Consider the following 22,160-nt stretch of genomic DNA (forward strand, 5'->3'; position numbering starts at 1 on the left):
GCATCCTTTGCTCACCTCAGTATGGTCATCTATTTCAAGTACCAGAGCTGTTGCCATGCTGGTCTCTGAGATGAAACTAGTACTGTTAGAAATAGAATTATTTTGGTGTAGGCTGTGCATATTGATGCTTGGGTATGTGAGAGCAGATTCCTTTTATCCTATTTGTAAGTCAGCTTTGCAATCAGTGGTGTCAACTGTGCAGTCCCTTACGCAATCATTTTGTGGCCATTCATATCCAAAAGCAGACTATGACAAAATGTTCTTTGTCACTGTAGAGACAAAGCTCTTGCATATTGGTAATGCCTTGTACTTTTTATCGTTGCTCATTACACTGAAGTTCATGCATTCGTGGGAAAATTCTTCCCTTTGTTTTTGCTTTCTTTCTTTGGACTCTTTCCTTTTTGGCAAGTAATGAGATTCTGCCACAGCGCCTTCCTTCAGGGTTATTTTTGGTTAGCTCAAGAATCACAATAGTTCTCTAACGTGTTTTTTCAACATCTGTATATAATTTTGCTTTTTAATAAGAGCCCGGCTTACATAATGATAATGTTCGTGGGATTCAGAGATCTACGTGCAGGGTCTGATCAGTCCTTGACAGTAAGGTACATACGCACTACCCCGGGAGGGGAGCAAAAGCGGCCCCCTAATTAAGGCTGGCATTGACCGAGGGGGCGGAGTTGTTAGAACAGTTTCTGGTGCTATGGGATGCTCACACACGCACATTCCCACAGGACAAGGGGATTCCTTCCCCTCTTCCGCCCTGCCCGTCTGCAGCAGGAGAATGCTCGGCCTCTCCGCTGCAGTGCGGGTACCGCTGAGCTGTGCTGGATACTATAGCTAACAGCCCTCATCCCTTCGGCTTGATAACCCTGACTCCACTCTCCGCCAGGGCGTTTTGGTTTACATCCGGTTCAGGGAGAAACCGGTAGCCGTGGGACCACTTCTACCCCTAACGAGTCTCTCTGCAGCATTTAATCGCTGTTGTCTTGAACTTGGTCGAGGAGGCAAGTTGACGGGAGATGGCTTCTGCTGTGGTCAATATTGCTCCGTTTGCCGAAGGATCCGTGACCTTAATTTTGCGCTTTCTTCTCGTCCTGTTCTTACATAGCGTACGGTGCTCTCCTGCCACCTCTCCGGGAGCGCCCCTTCCCCGCCCCGCTGTTGCTCATCCCTGCTGCCCCGGGCTCTAACGGGAGCGTCGCTGCGGCCGACCCAGGGCTTGGGGACTCGGCGGCGGCGCGGGGAGCGCTGCGGCCCTTCCCCTCCGCCGCGGCGGCTCCTCCCCTTCAAGCACCCGGGGCGGGGCTGCGCTTGCTGCAGGAACCTGCCCGTTAAGAGCTACCTCCCCCCACCGCCGAGTAGTGAGCCGCCGCCCGGCGCCGCCATGGTGTCCTGGATCATCTCTCGCCTCGTGGTGTGAGTGCGGGCGGTCAAGGCGAAGGGAGGTGCAGGGCCGCCGCGCAGGGCCCGGCCCCGGCGGGGGCGCCCCGACGTGTTCCGGGGGATGCGACCGCCGCCCGGAGCGGGGCCGCAGCGGTGCCGCCGGTTCTGCCTCGTGGGTCCCCGCGCCGCGGGAAGGGGCGGCTGTAGGACGGCTGCTGTTTCGCAGGCGGCTGCGGCTGTGCACCTGCGGGGCCGCGCAGGCTGCGGCGGCACGAGCGCGGCCCACGGGTGGTGCCGCGGTGGGGGCGGCCGAGCCCTGCCTGGGGCGGTCGCGGGGGGCCGGCGTCTGATTGGGAGCTGCTGGGGAGGTCCCGGCAGAGGCAGACGGCGGTGAGGGACGCCGCGAGACGCTGAGGGGTCTGTTCTTCTCGCAGGCTGATCTTCGGTACCTTGTACCCCGCGTACTCCTCCTACAAGGCCGTGAAGACGAAAAACGTGAAGGAATACGTGAGTACGGCCCTGCCTGCCGGCACCGCGCCCGCCCTGCCTCTCGGGGCTGCCCTGCAAACTGCAGCCCGGCCCTGAGGCCAGGGCTCGGGCTCCGCAGAGAGGTCGGGTGACCAGGCCCCCTGAGGCCCGGCCCCAGCAGCCTCGGGGGAAGTTGCCGAGGAAGGGAGCTCAATGAAACGGGAGGTCTCGCACCATAAACGTGGGTAGCTTCTCCTCAGGAAACGCTGAGTGAGGAAGGATGAGCAGGCAAACACCGCAGTCTGGAAACATCTGAGTGTCAGGACAAGTTCTTTCTTCTAACTTTATCCTTACGCTCTGTTCTTTTACAGCTTTTCCAGTACTGTTTTTTGTTTGGAAAAAAAAAAAAAGGGCTGAGTAATCTCCCTTTGTTTGTGTCTTTTTATCAGCCTTGTTTGTAAAGTGTTTTCTGTTGATCCTTCATCCTCCTCCCTTTCTGGAATCGTTTCCCCTTCTCTGTCTCTGCACTATTTTTACAATTTAAAACACCAAATGCTTTTTAAGAATGTAGTGTTGTGTCTTGCCTTATTACAGAAGGAGTGTTTTAAGTTGACCAATAGAGACAAGAACAATTTGGTTTATGCGTGGAACAAGTTTCTGTTTATCTAGAGTGAGGAATAACCTGGTGGAGAAGAGAGGTAACAGGTTATATGTGAGTGAATAGAATGTAACTTGTCAATATTGCTTTGAGGTGCAGCTTAAGACTCTTCATCCATCTGGCTCTGTTTGCTCTCTACAAAGTGAGACCTCCACAATAAGTATTGCAGGATATAGTCCTTTTATTTTTTTGGCTCATGCTGCTTCAGTCCCCTAGAATTGCCTAGGCCTTTCGTATGTGTTGCCTTAAAATTCAGTCCACTGGATTTTTGAAGGAGATGCTAGCTGAGGTGAGGGGCCTGCTCATAGTGTGCAGCTTAATAAACCCCATCTGGCTGAGGTTTTTGACTTTTTAATACTGGTCTCAGCAGAAAAGTGAAAATTGGAGTATTCTGGAGTCATTAATGACCAATACAGTGTTTTCAGTGGCTGTTAGAGATTAACCTTACTGAACTTGGACGTTTAGTAGTAATAACAATAGAAACTAAACCCAAAGCAATAAACACTGAAGGAGCTATCTGAATAATCAATCATATGATCCTGTGATAGCATAGTTACCTTCAAGTTATGTATAAAGTACTATCATAGCACTATTGTATTCTCTGAGAAGTCCAGAGAAGGGCCACAAGGATGATCAGAGGGCTGGAGCACCTTTCCTATGAGGACAGACTGAAGGAGTTGGGGCTGTTCAGTCTGCAGAAGAGAAGGCTCCGAGGGGACCTAATTGTGGCCTTCCAGTATCTGGAGGGGGCCTACAGGAAGGCTGGGGAGGGACTTCTCAGGATCTCAGGTAGTAATAGGACTAGGGGGAATGGAATGAAGCTGGAGGTGGGGAGATTCAGGCTAGATGTGAAGAGGAGGTTCTTCACCATGAGAGTGGTGAGACCCTGGAATGGGTTGTCCAGGGAGGTGGTCGAGGCCCCGTACCTGGGGGTGTTTAAGAGCAGGCTGGATGAGGCTCTGTCCAGCCTGATCTAGTGTGGGGTGTCCCTGCCCATGGCAGGGGGGTTGGAACTAGATGATCCTTGTGGTCCCTGAATGAAACTATGAAACTATGATCTTCTTTTTCCTTTCACTTCTCTATGACATTTATTTGTTGCATGAAGTGCATATTTTTTTGCACCAGGTTTTATTCTGTCTCATGAGTGAGTGTCTGTCACAGAATGATTGTGTTCCAGTTACAGAATTTACATTGACTTTAAGACAGACACAGGTTTCAGAATTTTAAATTTTCTTGAGAACTTGAAGGGGGAAAAAACCTCCAAACACTTCAGGTTTTAAAACAGCCTATAGCATGCTTGTTCTGGAGCTCAAAGACCCAGTGAGTGTGGAGCCTTTCAATTTGTAGGCATTCTTTACAGTAAAAACTTGCTTATTTCCTGTGTTTAGGCGTATACTCAGCAAGGAAGCACAGTATCTAAACATTGTATTGATCTGGTTTTCTTTGTGTAGATGTTTACCTAAATTGCTGTAAGGCTTCCCTAATCTGATGATGAAAAAGAAATGGGATGCAATACTTGAGTATCATAAAATTGTCTTAATAACGTTGGCTAATCCCCTGGTTGTAAGTCCCACTAGGGCTGATGCAGAAAACTCTGGCATTCAGTTTTGGGTTTTGCTTAATGCTTCATTGATGCAGTTTTCTTGATGTAGATAGTTTTGGACTGCTGCAGCAGAAAACTGTCTCCTGCTTTTATTTTCAGTGAAAACACTGAAGTTGGTTCAAGAAAATGTGTTTGAAATGATTTCTCCTTGAGAGAAGTACATCAGAAGTAAGCATTTAGATGTCGGGCTGCTGTCTGCCTGATTCACTTATGTTTGGAGGGCTTCTTTCTTCTCAGCAGATGGGGGAAAATGATATTGTTAAACACAGGAAAGGGGGCCAATATCTGTTCTAACAGTTCTTCATGTGAAAAGTCAGTGGAAAATTTGAATGCTGTGCTGCATACTTTAAAAGGGGAGCACTATAGTAAGAGCTTACTGAAACTTAAGAATTCTTCTGTGTTTGTGAGGTTAATTCTTTTTTTCTGCAAAACCAAGAATATTCCCCCTTATGTTCTATAGACTTATGTATCTGCTAATTGCTTTTATTATTATTGCCTTCATTTTGCCTGATACCGAAGTAAGGCTTACCAGTGTGTAGTATCCCTGAAATCCCTCACCCGAAGACCCCTGTTTATTACCACCTTGAATGTGTTAGTCACACAAGCTGATTAATACCACTGCATTGAAGAGTTAACCATTTGTTTCATAGGGTTGCTTTAGAAGTTGGTGAATGCCATCTAGTCCTAAACTGATGATACAAAGAGGAAAAACTGAAAACCAGAAGGATAGGAGAGCACCATAAAATACAGGCTTTGCTGCTTCCCACTGGGAAAAAATGGCACAATAAAGTGGCAATGATTTGGGCGATTAACCACTGTCTTCAAAAGCACTGTGTTAAAGGGATTGGAGGCAGCTTAATTTTACTGGGCTCTTTAGAGAGTTTTGGATGGTCTTTCAAGAACAGATGACAAAATTTTCCAGCATGTGCAAGTTTGGGAGAATATTTGGTTTTGTAACTGTAAGAAGGACTGTCACCAAACTCTTCATGTCATTTTAATAGATGGATTAACGTATGGATTCAGTATGTGGCATTTCCTTGAGTCAGTGTAGTTCTCCTTTCCCATTCTTGATGACAGTAAGAATGCTAAGATGCTTTGAGCAAAGATTACCTCCTTTTTCCATTTACCTGCTGCTTACATTTGTCTTTACTTTTTAACATGGAAAACTGGCAGCTTCCTGTGTGAGATATCAACTGCTATGCCGTTGGAAATTTTTGGGTAGCAGTTTCTATAATTCATCTGATTCCTCTTGAGGAACAGTTAGGTCTGTACCTGGGAGACTTATTATTAGGCAGTCAAGTGTGAGCATGTGTTAGGGGAAATTGATTTGTATTTGCTTTGAAAGAAATATTTCCAGAGAAAAGATGTGAGGAGCTAGGGAGATAGTTAATAGACGTACAGATATGCCATCATGGCACCGAGTACACATGGTAACCTTTAGAGAAGAAGAAAAGTTTGATGTAGCATGCTCTTTGCTTTCATACCTCTCCTACTGAGCCTTTATTTAAAAGGAGAATTGCTCTTGGAATTTTTGGGAGTAATGATTAAGGCAAAGAAAGAGTTGGAACAAAATGCATTGGGTTTTGGTGGTGGTTTTTTCCTTTTTACCCAATGATCTTCAGAGGTCCCTTCCAGCCCTCCCATTCTATGAAAATACAGTGCTACAGTTGAAGCTAAACTTTTGTGTGTGTGTGTGTGTATATATACATGTATCATAGTATCAATCAGGGTTGGAAGGGACCACAAGGATCATCTAGTTCCAACCCCCCTGCCATGGGCAGGGACACCCCACACACCCCACACGTGTGTGTGTGTGTCTCTCTCTCTCTCTATATATATATATATAAAACACAATGATCATAAATAAAAGACTCTAACTTCCTGAAGTGAGCCACTTCCTCTTTTCAGCTTATTTGTGCCTTTAACACTGTTGCATCACAATACTGTTACAGGGCATGTATTCATCAGTGTGCATTTATCTTTTTAGTGGCCATCAATCCTGCATGTTTTCCCAAACTCAAATGTACCGTTTGGGGTGTGACCTGCTCCATTCCTGATTATAGATGCCTTCTTGTTGAATTCTTACTGTGTGAAGGTGCCGAGTCATTTTCCCTGAGAAGACATTTTGCTTTTTTCTGGGCTCTGCTGGATGTCCATTGAGTGACTGCTCTTTTTTGCAGGTGAAGTGGATGATGTACTGGATTGTGTTTGCCTTTTTCACCACCGCAGAAACACTTACAGACATTGTTCTCTCTTGGTGAGTTCCTTGGCAGCATGGTTTTTCTTCTTGTTTGGTTGGTTGGTTGGCTGGCTTTAAGAAGAGGGTAGTAGTGTTAGGATGCTAAGAACAAACTGCTTCTCCTTCAGGAGTTAGCAATCTTTATAAAGACTGCAGGCTTGTGGATTTGGTGGGTAGTAGCTGCTGTGTTAGCCATGTCATCGCCTATACTTGCAAACAATTTGGGTAAATACACAGCGTCTGTAAGAGGACCTTCCATTCATCACAGAAGCTGTTAATGTGGGCTGGTAAAGTTAGAAATGTTGGTCTAAAAGACACTTCTAAAAAGGTAGAAATAAGGGACCAGTCTTGCCCTGCAAGGAAGGGCAGATCACATATGTATCTGTGCCCTGAGTGGTGTTCTGCGTGATGAAATTCTCTTTTGCTAGCAGGGGTGAGGTGGAGTGGAGTCAGGAAGCAGATTCTTAATCTTGTTGGTGCTGTGTGCTATGCTTGGCAATATGGAGGCCTTAAAAAATGACAGTTCATTATTACATGTCTTCTTCTGAAGCTTTGGAACAGGGCTATCTTGAGTTTCTTCATTGCTGTAGTTTAACTTTCCATACATTTCTGAAAGAATACTTGTTGAGAGTTGCATCTTTTAAAGAAGTGGCTACACATGCCTTACAAAAGTGTGCAGCAGTTTTGCCTCTTCCTGCATTAACTTTGGAAAGCAGAGAAAGATCTGAAAAGATGAGAGCTTTGTTCATGTACTTAAAATGGACTGCTGCAAACAGAAGTCTTTCACCGCTAACAGAGCCAGTAGAAAGTTTGTGTTTACTCGTTTCAATCTCTGTTACTGTATCTTTCCAGAGACTTTATTGGGTGAGGGTAAGAGAAAAGACTTGCATGCTGTCTGCCCTTTTTCGTTTACACCAATCCTCCTTTTGAGTTGGAGTTTGAGAAACTGTGCCACCAGTGCCTTAGCAGGAACTTGAGATTTATTGAGATACATAGTTTAAAACTTTTGAAAATGAGAGAGAAACTGATGTATTGTTAGCATCCAGCCTCTGAACAAACTTCAGAATGAGGAGAGTAGCTATCAGATTGTAATTTGGTGTGTTTGCAGGGCTGAGAGATGCCCTGTTTATGGAGTATTCATGGCTATGGATGAAAGACTAAATGAGACTCGAAGAAGGTATGTCCTAGGATTCCAAACAGGGTTCTGCTATTCTGACCTGATACATCAATTCTTTTGTTTCTGAGCCTTTATCTTGCCTTTGCTCTTTCTGCCTGTGCTGCTTTCTGCCAGTTATCTCCACCTGTCTCTGCGCTGATCTTGATTCCAGCTCTCCATCTTTCTCTCTCTGTCTCTTTTTTTTCTTCCCTCTTTCTCTCAGGTTTCCCTTTTATTTCGAGCTGAAAATCGCATTTGTGATTTGGCTGCTCTCCCCTTACACCAAGGGCTCCAGTGTCCTCTACAGGAAGTTTGTGCACCCAACGCTCTCCAATAAGGAGAAGGTACTCGTTTGTTGTTAGAGAATACTGACCTGTCTGGGACCTGACTGACTTCTGATTCAGTTATGCCACCATAACCCCTGAAATGTGTGAATCATGCTTGTGCTGACATTAGTGGATGTAGAATGATTCTGTCTCTGACAATGATGTCATACTGCAGCTTACTGAAGATTGTAATGTAGCCAGTAGTTTGCCTAATGCTTAGAAAGCATGTTTGGCTAACCCAGTGTCATGAGCTCTTATAGTCACTGTCAGTAGTTAAGCTCTTTGAATCAGGATGGAAGCAGCATGTTCTGTAGCCATGCTGGTTTTTTCATGTTGCCAATATAAGCAGCTGTTCTGTTTCAGTTGTTACCACTTGGAAATAGCAGACTTTAAGTAAAAGTTGCATTTGCAGAAACTGCAGTTAAGTGATCAGTGATCAATGACAGGTGATATTGTAGCCTGGAGAAAAGTCTCCAGATGAGCTTTGGGCTGGTAAGGGTGGGAAGACTTTGATCATGTTAGTAAGGAGGAGCTAAATGCTGTGTTCCTCATTGCCTTCCCAGGAAATTGATGAATACATTACTCAGGCTCGTGACAAGAGCTATGAAACCATGATGCGAGTTGGCAAGAGAGGGTTAAACTTTGCTGCCAATGCAGCAGTTACTGCAGCTGCCAAGGTAATGCAACATCTTCTCTAACAGTCAGGAATTTCCCAGCAGTTTAGCTTTCTGTGCCAGCAGTTCATGCTGTGGGTCTGTTGGGGATGCTGGTACTTGGTAGTACCAATGTGCTTTTCCTTTCCTCCATTTTGCTTTGCAGTTAACCCTGTCCTTTGACTTAAGAAAAGTGGAGGGAGAAGGGAATGAAATTTGCTTTAACCTCTTCCCTGTTGGTCTTGGGATTATACTTTTCTTTTTCCCCTCTCTGTTTTTTTGTGTTTTGTTGGGTTTTATTTTTTCCAGACTACTTTAGTGGGCAATAGGGCACCTTTCTTCTTCTGAATGATCTCATATGAGCTGATCTTCATGAAGGCAAAGTGCTCCTGACCCTAATTTTTGTGTCCTCTTAGGGCCAGGGAGTTTTGTCAGAGAAGCTACGAAGTTTCAGCATGCAGGATCTCACTCTGATCCGGGATGAAGATACTGTGCATATGCGAAGCCATGAGCCACAGCTGCACCCCTCTGGTGGGGGTCTTCTTGAAACCATTGAGGATTCAGGTACAGAACACCTCTTCTGGGCCATTGTACAAGGCCTTGTATGGTGAACCAGGAGGGGAGGACTAGACTTTTCATGCACTGGATCTCAGGACTCCAGGATGCCTGATTATCTGGAAGAAGTTGCATTGTCTTCCCTAGCCCCTTCCCATCTACTAATGTATCTCTGGACCTTTTGTATTATTATTCTTTAGGATTGTTGACATTTCCCTTTCACAGGGTCCTTCAGGATTGGCCACTTCAGACTTTTTCTCTTTAATTCCTTAGCTTCCTGTTACTCCTCAGGAGAGGAGAGCAATGTGACACAGAGGTCTAATGGAACTCTGTCGGAGGCTAGGACGGACCCGTCAGATGAAGATGCAGGAGACAAACTTCCTAAACGCACCCAGAGTCTCAAAGCTCCTAAGAAGGTGTTGAAAACTGAGGTGAGCTGCTGTGTGAATTTTTCCCATCACAGAAACTGATTTGTGAGCTTTGTTGGAAGTCTGTGGCTTCACAGTCTCGATGCATTTAAAAGCTTTGCTGGGCTCAGTCTTTGCTAGCTGAGTTCTGTGTCAGAGGGCTTCCTGTCTACTTGCAATGCTAGTCTCTAGCTTTTGTATCTTTATTGTGCCTCTAAGCCTCTGTCATAAGCTAGGACCCAGCTTTGCTTTCATTCAGTTTTTTTGTTGAAAGGCAGAGCATTAAATATTTTTAACATTTTGTTGACTGTATTATCTCTCTTGTCTGTTACAGTCTGAATATCTAATACTGTTGTGACATTTAGCCCTGAGACAGCCACTTTCTCCTCATCTAAAATGCAACAGTTCTGTACTCCCTTAGGCCTTCCTGGACTTCTGCATATTGGATAGGAGAAAAATGTAATTTACCCCTGCCCACCACCTGCTGCCCTGCCTGCTTTCCCCTACCCTGGGCTTTTGTCTTGAAGTTTGGTTAACTAGTCATTGTTGAGATGTCCTCTCTGTATGTCCATGTGATGATCCAGGATGGGACATGAGCTGCCTGTAATCTTATTATGAAAACAAACCTTACAGGAAAAGAAACACAGTTGGGACCAAGAGCCATTTTAGCTTCACAGTCTGGAGAATATGTTTTGTGAAGTACTGCTTTCCAGATTTTGACTCTTAGTTGAATGTTTATTATGGATTGATTTGCATTTGATGAATTGCTTCTCCCTTTTCATGAAGTTGAGATCCTGTTTGCTTGACTCAGCTTGGACTCCTAATTTTATTTCTTGTTTCCATGTAAGATAGAGTGTGCTATATGGCTACTTACATTGTCAGGCTTTCCAAGCTAAATATTAAATAATTTGGAGGAGAGTAATTTTGAGTTGTACTGTTAACCTGATTTTACAGCATGCAGGACACTTTTGCATGGGATTAAGTACTCTTAGAAGCAGAATCAAAGAATAATTGAGGTTGGAGGGGACCTCTGGAGATCATCTAGTTCAACCTTTCTGCTCAAGCAAGGCTATCTAGAACCATGTCCAGACTGCTTTTGAGTATCTCCAGGGAGGGACATGCATATCTAAACATGCATTTTAGATCAGTCTGGATCTTCTTTTGAATTCCCAAGGCTTACTTCTGAGCTGACCCCTCTGCATTTTTTCTCTAGCATATTAGACAGGAGCAGCAAAACAAAAAAAATGGTTTCCAAGCTTCCTCCTGAGGAGTTTTTAAAGTGAAATCATGACAAGACAATAATGACTCTTCTATGCTGTTAACTGAATGGAGAAATTCCAGCAAAGCCCTTTGCAGCTTGGTCAGGTTTTATGCTCCATGTGTTTGGTTCTTTGGTTCAGATGTGGGACTTGTAGGAGGACATTCACTTGAGATCTCCTGTGACTGTCTGAAAGTGCTGAATGCATCATAGATCATAAATGTGCTCTTCTGGCCAGTACCTAGAAACAAAGACTGTAGTGAAGTGTGCACACTAGTTCATAATGTTTCTCCCTCTTTCAGAGAACAGCATTTGGGGCGACAGTCAAGAGGCAGAAAAGTTCTAGCAGTGAAGTGTTATGTGCATGTCACCAGTTAGAAATATCACTGTCTCCTCTTCTGTTGAGACAGCTGACTTTGATTTTATTACCACACTTGTCCTGTTTTAGAATGTGTTCCTCTCCTGGTTGCTGTTTGATGGATATGCTCAGGAGGGATTTATTTTACTAACCCAAAACAAATGGAAAGGTTAAATAGCCCTTTTGAAACCATGGGTGACGTGAATGGGGCCATCCTGTTGTAGTTGTTTTGACCCCTTTTCACTCTGCATTCTTCTATCTCCCTGTTAGACATTTAGGTGTTAAAGTAAACTGAGCTATGATTCATTGTTTCCTTTCTCCCCAGCTTCCAGTAAGAAGTGTGAAAGCCCGTCCTAAGAAGAAAGCTGCAGGCTCTCTTGCTTCTGGCGAGTCATCCTAAGGAGACCTTCCCCTTCCCCAGCACCTGTCTGTGTCCCGGGATTTGCCTGTCACTTTTGAGGGGAAACTCCCCAAAGGAAGGGAGCTGAGATTCATGTACATAACAGATACTGCTTTGTAGAGCTCATTCCAAGGCAAGGGGGAGGCTGGGATTCAGAAAATGGAGTAGAGGATACACATCCTCAGGAATTTTCTCCTTTTCATCTCTCTGTTGGAGGGAATGCTGATATGTCTGTACATAGCCTGTTGCTTTGGAATTCCCACTGTATAACCCTAGTTGGGGACAATCTTTGCTGGAAGAACTGACTAGGGTTAGAGACATCCATTGCACAGAAGCTGGAACAATATTAGATACTGGAGTTCCACAGGGGTGGGTGGCTCCCTAAAATGTCTTATCTTGCTCTGGGTATTCTTCTGCAGCTGTATGTTGTTAAGAAGTGCCCACCATGATTCATCCTCCTTAAGAATGGACCATACCTGTCATGTCCATCCCCTTTGAGAAGGTGACTGAAATAATATATGCTGTGTGCTTTTGAACATGAAGGACTAGCTCATGGGAATATGCTGGATTCCCATTACTAGTACTGGAAGATGAAGAGATTGGGTTTTATTTCTTCTAGAAGGTGAGGGGAGATGATTGAAAAACTGAGTAATGAAGAAAATGCACTGTTGTGTGCATGTGTAATGAAGTAGATACAGGTATCTGCAAGAGTTAACCATTAAAAAGGAAAGTTTGGTATCTGGGAGGTTTTGGCTTATTTTGAAGCTGCTTGAATTTTATTTTGGGTTCTGTTGTTCTATTTGAATCCTCTGAGAGCATCAGAGTGAGATGAGTGCCATGCAGTGGGAAAAGTTGGCAAGGAGACCGTTGCTTTGCTGTTTAGTGATTGAACTCCATGTCATCCTGATGCTTATTACCGTGGACAGATTCTTTCGTTGTAGCAGATGACAGGGCAAAACCTGGCTCAATGTAATCTTCAGGCATACTTGAGAATTTCAGAAGCCTTTATCACTCAATTTTAGGAGATCCAGTCCTCAGACCACGAGAGCTGATGAATAGCTGATATACAAATTCCACTAATCCAGCATTCCATTTATGGAAGAATAAAAGGCAGGGAGTATTGTGATACTGTGATTCATCAGTCCTCTTGCTTTATCCTGCTGCAGCTCTTGCACAAATTTTCTGTCTGACTGTTTACCACATTTATCAATGTCCTGAGACTCAAGTGGTAACACTTGGGAGAGAACTGCATTGAATGCAGAGTGTGAATTGTCGGGGTGAAATTGCAGTGCTGCAGGAAGATTTGCGTCATGCCGAGCCGTACTGGATTCTAATCTGTTGAGTGTTGTTGAGGGGAGATCACCTGTAGCCATGCCAACAGAGTTCATGGGAATTTGAGATCAGTAGGATTCCTGTTGAGATCTCTAACAGAGGAGCACTGTTGTAGGCATGGTTGTCTGGGTCTTGATGGTCTTAATCTTGGTCTTAATCTAATGTTTTCAAAGGGACCTGGTTCCTCTTTCCCTACTGAAGACCGTTCTTAGGTCTAGGTGCAGGTGTTTGTTTGCCCACATTTTTTGGTGTCACATTTCTGAAATTACAGTGGATTCTTCACAGCTCCCAGCATTTTGCTCTTGATAATATATTGAAGCACTTCTGCAAGTAACGTTCCACAAGAGCAGCCCTTCAAAAGTCTGTGAAGTTGAAGTTTAGAACTGAAGTTTTTCTTGTTTCTCATTGCTTTGATGGCAGATTAGGAATTGACTCGTTATGTCAGGAAAGCAGTTAAGTTACTTTGATTTGTAGATTCTGAAATTGGAAGCCTTGACAGCCCATGTCAGAAACTTGCATCCTATCCACAGGGCCTTAGCCAGAGGAGGTCAGTAGAAAATCCTTGATTTGGCTTTGAATTTTGAGCTTCATGAAGAAAACCAAGTACTTCATAATCTTTTATTAGCAGGCATTGTGTGCATATCTCACTAGCACATGCAAAGTCATATCCTGGAGTAGGAATTCTTTATTTCCAAAGGAAATTCCTCTCTCCACAGAAGGGATAAAAAAAAATCTTTACTAATTATGTAGAAGGTTTAATTATGAAGAGTTACTGTCCTAGATTTTACTGTACTGGATAGGGTAGAAGCATTATTCTCTAAACCAGGCATCTCTGTGGTCACATTTCTTGAAATGGTTTGGGTTGGGTTGGTTTGATTTGGTTTTTTGTTGTTGTTGAGTTTTGTTTGGGTTGTTTTGGTTTTTTTCTCTTTAACTAAACATTTCCATAGTGAGCCATTGGCTGTTTTTTGGAAGCCAGGGCTTGGTTAGTTTCCCCTTTTGCTGATCTTCAAGCCCTTTCCTTGTGGTTTTGTTGCAGTAATGCTGGATTACCCTGTTTTCTGACAGACTTTGCAGAATGTTTTCTAGAATCAGTTCATTTACAGTAACTCTTCCTACTTTGAAGCACAGGAAGGATTTCTGAAGCCTGTGTTTTGGCATTTGGATTCACCTTTGTCTTTCTGAGCTAGGTCCTGTGCTAAGTGTCTTTTATTTAGTGTGGATGGTTGATGTCATTAGCCTATAGGTAAGTACAGGTCAGTCATACTCTGGCTTTTATTGTACAGGGGAGTTAAATGACTTTTGGTTGCAAGAGACAGTCTGGAGTAGAGTTGTCAGGGACTATTATCTAGTGTGCAATCTGAAGCTGATGTCAAGCAGCAGAACTTACCCAGAGCAAGAACAATATCTTAGCATGGATGCTGTTTTCTTCTTCCAGCACAAATGTGACTGCTAGATTGTGCTCTGCTTGATCAAAGCCTTTGCAGATCTGCCGACCACCCACATGATCTCTTAGTGAGTTTCTAGATGTAGCTCTGCATTGGTTGGTGTGGTCTTACATAGAAATTCTCTTGCAAAGGGGAATGCTGAATGTGCTGTTTTGATAAAACGCTTTTATCAGCTGGGCAGTGTTTGCAGCAGGAAATGCTGGAATGTAGTTTCTCTTCAGTATCATCTGTGGGCTTCATTGTGCAATTAAACAGTGAAATCTTCCCCTAGCAGCTCAACCTCTTGTGTTCAGTGTTTATAGCCCTTTGCTAATATGCCTGGGCACAGAGAGAGAATGAAACCTCAAGTTGGGTGGAGAGGTGGTAGTACTTGTGTATCAAACTTGGTGTGCCTAAAAATGGTCTTAAAATTCCTCTACCACGAGATACCAAGTGAAGCCATGACTGCCTTTAGGAAGGAAATGTTGTACTTTCATGCTTCATAACACTGTGAGTCAGTGTTCTGCTGTTGGAAAAGAAAACAGTGAAATGCAGTTTCCTTTCTCAGAAACATAATGATTTGCTGCATAGGACAGAACAAAAGTTTTCTTGGTCAGCAGTATCCTTCACAGTGGGTAAGAAACAGAGAAATACAGAGACTGCTGTCAGGTTGTAAACCTTGCACTTGAACTAAACCTCTTAATTTCTTACTGCTCTTTATCAATTTTCTGATTCTGCAGGCTTATGTTTGAGTCTGAGGGCTCTGGTTTCTTTTAGACTAGATTAACTTCCCTGGTGGGTAGAGGGTGTGCTAGAGACAGAGGTGCTGATGTTCTCAAAATTGCAAAGCTTTTTTTCTGGAGCAGCTGCCCTTTCCTCCATTTTAGTAATGGGAGTTCCATTCATTGTCTTTTTGCAGTGCTGGCCTTTCTTTTTATATATCCCTCTTGGAAATAGGACTCCCTCACAGTACAGTTAAGTCATTTCTGCCTTGCAAAGCAAGGTTTCTAGAGGACCCTGACTTTCCAGAACTTGTTCGTTCTTCTTCACTATCTTAATCAGCAGGAAATCTAGTGCCTTAGGAGGGAAGAGGGCTGACTATGGAATACTCTGCTGATCCCATGATTTGTACATAGCATTGTATCAAGGAGGCTTGCATGGTAACTGGGAAGTATATGCTGGAGAGCAGCCATTGAGTTGAGCAGAAATGCTTATGCTGTATGGGGATGAGCTTTAGTGTTACTGAGGAGAAAGGGTTCCTGGGCAGGTTTCATCTGGAATTTAGCACTATTAGAAGGCACTACAAAGGTAACTCAGTATTAGATTATTTATAGCTATTGTTAAGAAGGCTACAGGCTTCAGAAGAGGTCTTTAGAAGATGTGGGGAGTAACTTGTGGGAACAGTTGGTTCAAACACAAAAGGAAGATAGTAAACCTGCACAGCTGCTAAGAACCTGTCTTGTGAGATAGAATTAAGAGTGGAAAACGGGCTGTGTACAGTAGAGAGTTCTCCAGGAAGTACTGTTGACTTTCTGATCCTCAAGCAACAGTACTCTACAGATTACAGCCTGATTTCTCTCTTGCTACACCTCTTATTCTGTGTCTTGCCTCTAAGATGAACTTGAGCTACATGCTTTGGGATTCTTGAATCTTTTATCACTTCAGTATGAAAAAGTTTGAATTTTACCTCAGCCAGCAGTTAATCTGCAGGGAGGACCAGGTGAATATCAAGTACCTCACATCACTTTGTAGTAGATGTGTTATGCTGTGGAAGCACCAGCCAGGAGCTCCAGAAGATAACTTCATCTGGAGAATTACTTCCATATACCCCTTCCAAAGCCTACATTTCTGGCTGAACCAAATGCTGGACGTTGCTATGTTTGCATGCACAGCTGTCTGCAGAATCCTGACCTTCAGTGTCAGAATTGCCAGTACTGGAGTCAAAATACTATGAAGTGAAAGAAACAGTGTCAAATTGAATTCTTTTTCTTTTCCCTTTTTAATCCCCTGCAATTTTACAGCTCAATTGAAGTTCACATCCCCCTTGGGAGCAAACTGTTACTTCCTTATTCTGTTTCTTGGCTTCTATCCTTTCATAACCCAGTTATGTTTCTTATCTTTTCTCCTTTTAAGCAAGGGACTACTTACTTTTTGCTGACTGTGGAGACATGAAAAGTACTGTCTTCTAGAGCTGAATTTTACCCCATTTCCATTATTAAATCCTATGACCTAGAATCATACAGTGACTTGTACAACAAGACCTACGGCTGGATTCCCAGGTGGAATCTGAGCATCTATTGCCAGTAGCATAGTTTGATGTATTTCCCTTTCCTTGCAGTGGGTTCTGGCTGTAATATCCACACTGCAGACCCTTTGGACAAGAGCATTCTGTCTCTGCTTAGCCAAATAATGCTAGAATTAACACTTTTGGGAAGGCTGCAAAGGTGAGTGAACTCTGAAGAAGCAAGAGTTCAAGTGATCTGTAATAGAAAGCTGCCTGAAACTATCCAAGGGCTTTGCAGCAGAAGTAGAAAGACATTGCTAGAGTGACTGAGCAAAGATGGGAAATGTCCCCTTCTTTATGGCAGGTCAGGAAGCACAGTCAGGCTGGACTGCAAGCATATAAAATTTTCACATACAAGGGAACTTGTTTTAAAACCATAATTAATGCTTAGTAACTTCCCACAAAGAAAGCAAGTTGAATTTGGTTTGTGATTTGTAAAATTAGGAAGTAAATCATCCTGATCATCATTGAATACAAATCTTTTGGGTTCATGCTGCTGCTTTTCTGGGGAAGCACTGAGTTGACAGACTCCTCACTTTTGACTCCTCTGGTAGATTATTTCTCAAATGTTGTGGCTGTCACAGAGAAATTAAATATTTGCTTTGGCATGTGACCAGAAATTCATGTCTAAATTCAGGCATTCTGAGCTATGTATGAGACAGTGTTGGCAGAATGGAAGCCCAATGAGAAAATCATAGAATGGCTCAGGTTGAAAGGGGCCTTAGAGATCACCTACTCCAACATCTATGCCATGGCCAGGTACACCTCTCAACTAGACTCAGCTGCTCAAGGCCTGATCCAGCCTGGCCTTAAACACCTCTAGGGAGGGGGCATCCCCAACCTCCTTGAACCTCCAGCGTCCCACCACCCTCATACTGAAGAACTTCTTAAGATCCAGTCTAAAGCTACTCTCCCTCATCTTAAAACCATTCCCTTCCTGTCCTTCCAGCCTTCTGATAGGATCCCTTCAGGCATTGGAAGGCAGCTGTGAAGTCCTCCTGGAGTCTTTTCTAGTCTGAACAACTCCAGCTCCTTCAGCCTATCCTGCTCCCTCAGCATATCCTAAAGATAGCTGAAAGACCTTCCTTGGAGTTCAGAAGTTAAAAGAGTATGTAGTGATGCTTGGTTTTGATTCAACGTTTTCTTGACAGAGTTCCTGTTAGCACAGTGCTGACTAAAGGCTGTAAGGCGCAGGGAGGGCTGCAACTTGAGTTTTGTCCACCAGAGGGCAGAAGCACAATATCCGACTGCTGTAGGTGAAGCAGAAGCAGAGACTTGTAACAGCTGAACTAGGACAGGTTAAACATCAATACTTCCTCTATGTGAGTGAAGGTCCTGCTTAAAATGTGGGTGGAGGCCGGGGGAAGAACAAACTGAGGTTCTTTTGGATCAGTAGGGAGCAATACTGCAGTTAACCCCTGACCACAAAGGCTATTTAACCTTGCTGGGCTTTCTAATTGAGTCCCTTTCCAGTGAGGCTTGCTGAGACAACAGTGTTAGCAAATAACTGCCCCCGAATCTTTTTCTTATCTGTGCAAACCATTTTCTAGCTGCAGAAAGCAGCTCTGCAAATGGCAAAGTACATGATTTATTCCCTCCCTTCTGCAATTAGCCAATTTCTGTGTATTTGTTCATTCAGCAGCGTTGTCCTAATTTACACTCTGAATTTTGTAATATTTCCTGGTAAGAATAAGTAGTTTCTTTCAATTTGATCTATATTCTGTGAAAGGAGAAGCAATTTTCATCTAAAAATACAGATGTATCCAACAGTAATTTGTGACCATGGCAACAGTTAACCTTCTGAAGAACAGGCAGGTTCTATGCTTCTTTCTTTTTTTTCCTCCCCTTCTTTTTATTACTTCCTTTTTTATCTTACTTTTTTTCCCCATTTTTCCATAATTTCTTGGTCCTTTTCCATTTTGTCAGCAACCTAATTAACAGTGCAAGCATTTCAGGAGGAAAACAAGCAAACAAACAAAGCCACTGACTTTTTCTTTCTTAATCATACAAGAGATTTTTGCATTGCCTCTTAAGATTTTTTAATTAAAAGTTGATGAAGTACCAGCTGGATGAGCAAACAGTGAAATGGATAAAAACCTAGCTGAATGACCAAGTACACAGGGTGGTGATCAGCTCCAGGAAGTCTGAGGGCAGTAGCTAGCAGCAGGGCTCAATACTGGGTCTGGTCCTGTTTGACATCTTCATTAATAACCTGAGTGATTGGGGCAAAGTGTACCCTTGCCGAGTTTGCTGATAACACCGTTGAACAGGGAGGAGTGGCTGATAGAGAGTCATAGAATCATTAAGGTTGGAAAGGACCTTTATGATATGCCAGAATATTGTGCAGGAAGCAGCAAGAGCTACATAGAGTATCTGACCCTGCATCTCAAAAATATTTGGAAATCCTAATAGGAACCTAATGAGACTGAGATTCTTTCTGAGGTCTTTGATCTGGAGACTTACAGACTGAAGAAAGGTCCAGGACATATCAGAAGTAGAATTTAGACTAGGGCTGGGGATTTTTCATTGTCAGACTTCGGGGAAATAAAAAGGGGGGGAAGGGGAGGGGGAAAGGAATGTTTCTGTTATATTTTTCCATCCTATGATCAGAGTTGAATACACAACCTGCTTTCAGGCAGGTGCCTAATTTCAGCTGCAAGTTGTAGGTTGCCCTGATGCAGTTGAGACCCCCAGAGCATGTATTACATTAGAAGAATGGAATTAATGTATTTTGAGTGAGGTAGGAATGGACACTGATGACTAAGCTTTGTACTTAGTGAATGGCTGTCTCTGCCAGCATGAAGCTCTACTAGAATCACTTAATGTTGATTTAATGAAGAAATGTGCTAGATAGGAGTTTAGCCGAAGCCCAAGTCACAGAATTTTCCAAGCTTGCTTTTTCCTAGTTCTTATTGGGGAATCTAATAACTGAATAGACACTACAACATTGCTGCTATTACTAATTTGGGGCAATGAATGTCTTGCATTAAAACCAAACTGCATTTAAAAGACAATTTTTGTGAAAGCCAGCTGTGGTGACCATTCTGTAGTTGACACAGGAATATAGTAGCTGATCAGTGGAGCCACTGTATTGCTCAAAGGCCATTACCTCAGAAAAGGGAGAACAGAAACTCAGCCCAAACTGAGTCCAGTTTCCTGTCTCTGATACTGCTCAGTCTATTTGATGACAGTGGGCACTCTGGAACTAGCACGTGTGTTGGGAAAGGTTTTTCCTGCCTCTGTCTTGTTTTCACCCATCCTCTGAAGCACAGTGATGTTAAATGACTGGATTACTGGGGGTTTTGGAGAGAGGGAGTTGGAATTCTTTCACTAGTGTTTTGTAGTCATTAAAAGTTTGGTCACCTGCTGCAGTATAATGACTTAAGTGTAGAAACCTTAAGGCATCCTAATCCCATGCTGTGCTTGCTTTGCTCCCTGGACTCTTTCTAGGTATCTTTCTCCATTCTCGTTATCAAACATCATTAAAGAAAATTGGTTTTTATCTCTTTGATATCTTTTTTGCTCTCATTTATTTTCTCCTCTTTCAAAGGACATGTTGTTTTCCTTCCATTTCTCCCTGCAGTATGACACACAAGGTTTTATCGGTGCCGATGTGCTTTCATTCCACAGGGTGGCAGCTAATCCTTATTTCCCTTCTCTGTTATTTTGCCGTTTCTGCTGGAAGCAGCTTTCCTGGCCAAGTTCCCCTCTGAGGCATAGGGGTCATGAACCTGTGAATACAGCCCTTTTGTTGGGGTGAAAAACAGTATTTGGGAAAGCTGTGTCTGTTCAGGCTGTATCTACTTGCTGAAGATTGTAATAGCTGACAAGACAAAAAGAAACAACTAAGCACCAAACCCCACCCCACAAACAAACCATCACCCAAGGACTAGATTTTGACTATTACATATTGCTACTGTTCTGTGTGAGTCTTTGTAAGTGGTGCTGCAAGCATAGCCGAACACAAATACATGGTGGCACCTCCAGACAAAAGTTGTTCGTCTAGTTATTGATTTGGGTGGGGGAGATCGCTTCTGGAAGTTAGTTATTCACTTATTACTTCCAGCTTATTCTGGCAGATAAATATCTTGGATAATTGGAATTGCAAACTCCCATGTGTCATTAGAATAGGTTTAGAAGTTTTTGAGTTGCAGGTACATCTTTTTTTGTTGTTGTTACTGAGTTTACACAGTTTCTTCCCACTCCCTGCCCTGGTTTCTTATTATTGATGCCTGTGAATATTTTTTCATTAAAAGGCTACTGTTTTGTTATCTTCTCAAACTGTGCTCTTAAATTGTTTTGATTTCTCTTCATGTCTTCCTCATGTGTTTGGTCTTCCACCTTTCCCTCCTCTCCTTTGTTGAATAAAGATATGAAAATTAATACTGAGTCCTGGTGTTTCTGTGGTGTAAAAATGAAGGCAACTTCTGAGAATCTGATTTGTCCTGGTTGGTTTGTTTGGGGTTTTTTTGTCTTTTAAGTGTATTTGTTACATGGCCCTGTTGCTTCTACAGGTACAGATTGTCATGTATCTAGGAGACATAACCTGAATTGCAACTGAAAATAACTTGTATTTGAAAGAAGTTGAATATGCAGAGTTAGAGAATTGTGAATATCTGTTTCTGGGTGCAGAAGCATTAATGTTTAGTCAGTACTACAGAGCTACTGAACCTAGGCATGGAATATTAGATTGGTGAGAAAGTAATTGCAATCATGTTGGGCAGGTAGCAAGAATTCAGCTTACTGAAAAGTCTCTGGTGCAGGCAGACCCAGAGTGTGTGCAGTTTAAGAAGGACACTGAGATACTCAAATGTGCCCAGAGAAGGGCAACAAGGCTGGTGAGAGGTCTTGAGCACAGGCCCTATGAGGAGAGGCTGAGGGAGCTGGGGTTGTTTAGCCTGCAGAAGAAGAGGCTCAGGGGAAACCTTGCTGCTCTCTACAACTACCTGAAAGGAGGTTGTAGCCAGGTGGGGGTTGGTCTCTTCTCCTAGGCAACCAGCACCAGAACAAGAGGACACAGTCTCAAACTGTGCCGGGGAAGTTTAGGCTCAAGGTGAGAAGAAAGCTCTTCACAGAAAGATTTACTGGCCATTGGAATGGGCTGCCCAGGGAGGTGGTTGTGTCATCATCCTTGGAGGTGTTCAAGAGGGGATTGGACATGGCACTTGAAGCCTTGGTTTAGTTAGTCATGAGGTGTTGGGTGACAGGTTGGACTTTATGATCTCCGAGGTCTTTTCCAACCATATTGATTCTATGAAATCATGAGAAAAATATGGACTATGAGAAGAATTTTCTGCAGTTGTCAACAGCTGGTCCTCCACAGGCCCTGCTAGTGTGTAAAGTGGGTAGTCAGCACTAGCAGTTGTAGTGACTGGGGTAAAAGGCGTTCAGCTAACAGGCTTCTACTGCCATCTTTCTGCTTGGTGTTTTGGACACTACTGGGGTCTCAAGCTGTTGGACTGTGGTTTCCAGCTGGAACTTAGTAACAGCAGTAATGGACTGAGTCTCTGGTTTTGGTGAGAGTTGCAAACCCTTTTGACTTTGAAATTCAGCCTTGCTCTTTTTTTCCCCTCAGGTGTAGTTTCCCTTTGGGACTCTTGTGTAGGTGAAGCCCTTCTCTTCCCCGCCCCCCCCCCCCCCCCCCCCCCCTTGC

At 43.5% G+C, this 22,160-nt stretch overlaps 1 protein-coding gene across 3 annotated transcripts; it reads left to right on the forward strand.

Moving 5' to 3' along the window:
* The first annotated feature begins 1,197 nt into the window (after positions 1–1,197).
* On the forward strand, positions 1,198–20,890 carry REEP2 (receptor accessory protein 2). Of its 3 annotated transcripts, XM_068159377.1 has the most exons (9): positions 1,198–1,416; positions 1,818–1,890; positions 6,293–6,369; positions 7,460–7,528; positions 7,731–7,851; positions 8,397–8,510; positions 8,903–9,050; positions 9,315–9,472; positions 11,390–20,890. In XM_068159377.1, exons 1-9 carry the CDS (start codon positions 1,385–1,387, stop codon positions 11,462–11,464), a joined length of 867 nt encoding a protein of 288 aa, XP_068015478.1. In that variant the 5' UTR covers positions 1,198–1,384; the 3' UTR covers positions 11,465–20,890. The 3 variants fall into 3 exon arrangements, with proteins under 3 accessions (XP_068015478.1, XP_068015463.1, XP_068015471.1); XM_068159362.1 differs by lacking the exon at positions 7,460–7,528 and having other exon boundaries at positions 1,283–1,416; XM_068159370.1 differs by lacking the exons at positions 1,198–1,416; positions 1,818–1,890 and having other exon boundaries at positions 6,340–6,369; positions 7,643–7,851.
* Positions 20,891–22,160: the final 1,270 nt, after the last annotated feature.

Source organism: Melanerpes formicivorus, unplaced genomic scaffold (assembly GCF_026170545.1).
Source record: "Melanerpes formicivorus ecotype bairdi unplaced genomic scaffold, bMelFor1.0.p_v2 SCAF_2, whole genome shotgun sequence".
NCBI lineage: Eukaryota > Metazoa > Chordata > Aves > Piciformes > Picidae > Melanerpes > Melanerpes formicivorus.